General features: G+C 37.2%; 1 protein-coding gene across 1 annotated transcript; it reads right to left on the bottom strand.

The window, feature by feature from the left end:
* Nucleotides 1–1,783: 1,783 nt before the first annotated feature.
* Nucleotides 1,784–2,931, bottom strand: LOC131649262 (uncharacterized). Its single transcript, XM_058919029.1, has 4 exons — nucleotides 2,748–2,931; nucleotides 2,566–2,680; nucleotides 2,300–2,517; nucleotides 1,784–2,256 (listed from the first exon to the last, which is right to left on the bottom strand). The coding sequence occupies exons 1-4, from the start codon at nucleotides 2,929–2,931 to the stop codon at nucleotides 1,784–1,786; spliced, it is 990 nt and encodes a 329-aa protein (XP_058775012.1).
* Nucleotides 2,932–3,136: the final 205 nt, after the last annotated feature.

Below are 3,136 nucleotides of genomic sequence, written 5' to 3'. Positions count from 1 at the left end.
CAACAAGCATCATAACATACCGTTCACCCAATTATACATATTCAGATTCACATCTATTATTCAGTAATTCACACAATAATAGATTACAACACATACTACAGAAATCCATACAATCATGTTATGACAAAATGCATATGGCACAACTGACACTATGCATGTGGTACCAATAAACCGTGGAATCAATCCACCTAACCGATCTACGCCTCATCGAGATACGGCCCACCGATACAATTTCCACACAATGGGAAATATGTCCACCAACGATCCAAACATCACCGGGATCCAACATCAATGCATATGAATGAATGAAACACATATAACATACTTAAAACACACCGAATCACGATGAACAACTCATCTCAACACCACATCACCGAATAAGTATGTACATGTTTTCAACATCATTCAAGTAGTCATGCATCCATCGCAATCATAATAACAAGTCACAACCAATTCATCATCACATCAAACACATTGTCATACCTATCTCTTATGCACACAATGTTCAGTTCTCATCAAGTAATTAAATCGAGTTTTTAAAGAAATAAAGTCGGCTAATACTAATATTCATCATTCACCATATAAAACATTTAATTACTTGCACGACGCCCAAAACGGCACTAAGAAATGATTCACGGATCAAAAGATACGTTATTTTGAAGTTTGGAAAATTTCACACACAGCAAGGTTCGCTCAGTGGAGCAAGGCAGAAGCGAAATCCTTCAGACCCCCGCTCAGCGGACCTCAAGCGACGTCAAACAGGAGCGAACTACGTTGGGACCTCCGCTCAGTGGACCTGCGATTTCAGCAAACCCCAAGTCTGCGACAGACCCTGCGATTTCACATCCTTTTCACCCAAAAACGATTCCAAACATCACATACAGGCATATAATCATCATACATTCAATTATACACCATAAAACATCATCCAAACTCATTATTAACCAAATATTTCACACAATTATCATCAATTCAATCCAATTAGAATACCCTAACCTAACAATCCCAATATCTAATTGAACCAAACCATACATCAATCTACCTATCACCTAAGACCACATAAGAGATACTAAAAGGAAGAGTCCCCCCTTACCTCGATGAATTTCTTGAACGCTCTCCTTCCGGTTTCACGTTCTTGCCTCTTTCTCTTCTCTTGCTCTTTTCACGTGTTCTTCCTTTCTCCCCAAATGGTTCCTCTTTCTTATTTTATGAAAATAAAATAAAATAAATTAACCACAACTTAGTAAAAGGCCTAACTAATTAGCATCCCTCTTTTACTATCACCACACCTTAAGCCCAATAGTTCTTACTCCATTATTTTCCAATTAAATCCAATTTAAATTCTAAAATTCCAATTATTTAATTTAAATCCAAATTAAATTAATAAACTGAAATTATGGGTGTTACAAAAACCATCCATAGAAAGAGAATTATCTACCTTAGGGATCAAATCAATGAACAAAGCGGTCAGCGCCTTAAGAAGAATAGAATCAGAATGAAATTTGTTTACGAACCTTATGATGTCCTCCTTGACGAACTCCCAACAAGCTTTGAAGAAACTAAAACTAAAACCAACCAGACCCGGGATTTTGTAACCATCACAATTCCAAATGACCTCTCTAACTTCCGCCTCCAAAAAAGAACACTCAAGACCCAAGTCATCCTCAAAATAAATGGTTTTGAAAGAAATCCCATAGAAATTTGGTCTAGCCTCCATCGGTTCATGAAAATATGACTCAAAGTGTACGTTGATTTATTTTTTAACCTCCTCCACCTTATCAATCTAACCTCTAGCCGAATTAAGACCCACTATTGAATTTCTCGCAATCCTAATTTTCATAGCCTTGTGAAAAAACCTAGGGTGGGAATCTCCTTCCGCAAACCAAGTACTTCTTTCTTTTTGAGGAAGAAAACCCTCCTTAGCCTTAACTACATTCCAAACTCTAGAAGAAGCAAGAGTTCTTCTAGAAACCAAAGAATCAACATCCATCGTATCATTACTAACCTTCGTATAGTCCAAAACATTTAAATCTTTAACTGCCTCACCGTCCTCAAGATTAAGATAACCATAAATCTCCATATTCCACAATCTCAACTTTCCACGCATACCCCTTAACTTTTCCTTCAAAACATAAGTCACCCTACCTCTCCCGTTTAGCGACTTCCACGCGTTCTCAACAAAAAGAATAAAATCCTCATGTTTCGTCCAATCATTGAAGAATTTAAATGGTTTTGGATCCCAATCTTTCACACACCCTTTAATCCAAATTGGACAAATGGTAGGAAAGATCACTCGGACCTATGACCTGACCATCAATCTTCCAAACCTCCATCAAACAATTAGAGACTAAGAATCTATCCAACCGACTCATAGCACCCCTATCTCGACTAAACCAAGTGAACTTTTTACCAACCGCTCTCGCATCCACAACTTCAAGGTTCTCGATAAAATCATTAAACTCCTCCGTCTCCTGCCCCAAGAGAGTCAATGATCTCCCTTTTCTCTCCTTCAAACGTCTAATAGCATTAAAATCACCTCAAAAACATCACATACCCTCCGCAAACCTAGATTTCCTATCCACTAACTCCTTCCACATCAACCTCTTCTTGGTAATCAAACACGAAGAATAAACATTGATAACATAGACATTCAAACCTCTCCACATCCCATTAATCCCCACTTAACCAATCACCAGAAAAACTAGAGATTAAAGCAAAAGTACATTTCCTCCACATAGAAAGTATACCTTCGGATATGCCACAAGACAATCTAAAAGACCACTCCATATTAGTACCTCCCCATAATTTAAAGACCAGACTATCAGTAATACTATCAACTTTAACTTCTTGAAGTAAACACAAGTCATAGCCTTCCCTTTTAATAAGAAAACTCAATTGTTTTCTCTTATTTAGACAACTACTCCCACACATATTTAAAGAAAAATATTCATGTAAAACCTGAAAAAACAGCATTCCCCTTAACAGAACCAACCTCATCTCTTTTCTCCAACTCATTGATTGCTGCTACATGAAGTAAAATTGCATCACAAAATGCAGCAGAAATATAAATTTTCCTTTAGAGATCCTTACGAATGGGCATGATCAGTTATAGAAATTGTTACCTCTTGTGGAGATT

The sequence above is a fragment of the Vicia villosa genome, linkage group LG2, assembly GCF_029867415.1.
Source record: "Vicia villosa cultivar HV-30 ecotype Madison, WI linkage group LG2, Vvil1.0, whole genome shotgun sequence".
NCBI lineage: Eukaryota > Viridiplantae > Streptophyta > Magnoliopsida > Fabales > Fabaceae > Vicia > Vicia villosa.
The sequence above is the reverse complement of the archived record's forward strand: the minus strand, read 5'-3'. Positions and strand labels throughout refer to the sequence as shown.

What these genes read in the sequence shown, in the direction of transcription:
- LOC131649262 (XM_058919029.1), bottom strand. Translation starts at nt 2,931, where the DNA reads ATGTGTGGGAGTAGTTGTCTAAATAAGAGAAAACAATTGAGTTTTCTT. An exon ending in GTCTTGTGGCATATCCGAAG is followed by an intron (nt 2,681 to 2,747) that starts GTATACTTTCTA and finishes TGATTGGTTAAG; the next exon opens with TGGGGATTAATGGGATGTGG. An exon ending in TTAGTGGATAGGAAATCTAG is followed by an intron (nt 2,518 to 2,565) that starts GTTTGCGGAGGG and finishes TAATGCTATTAG; the next exon opens with ACGTTTGAAGGAGAGAAAAG.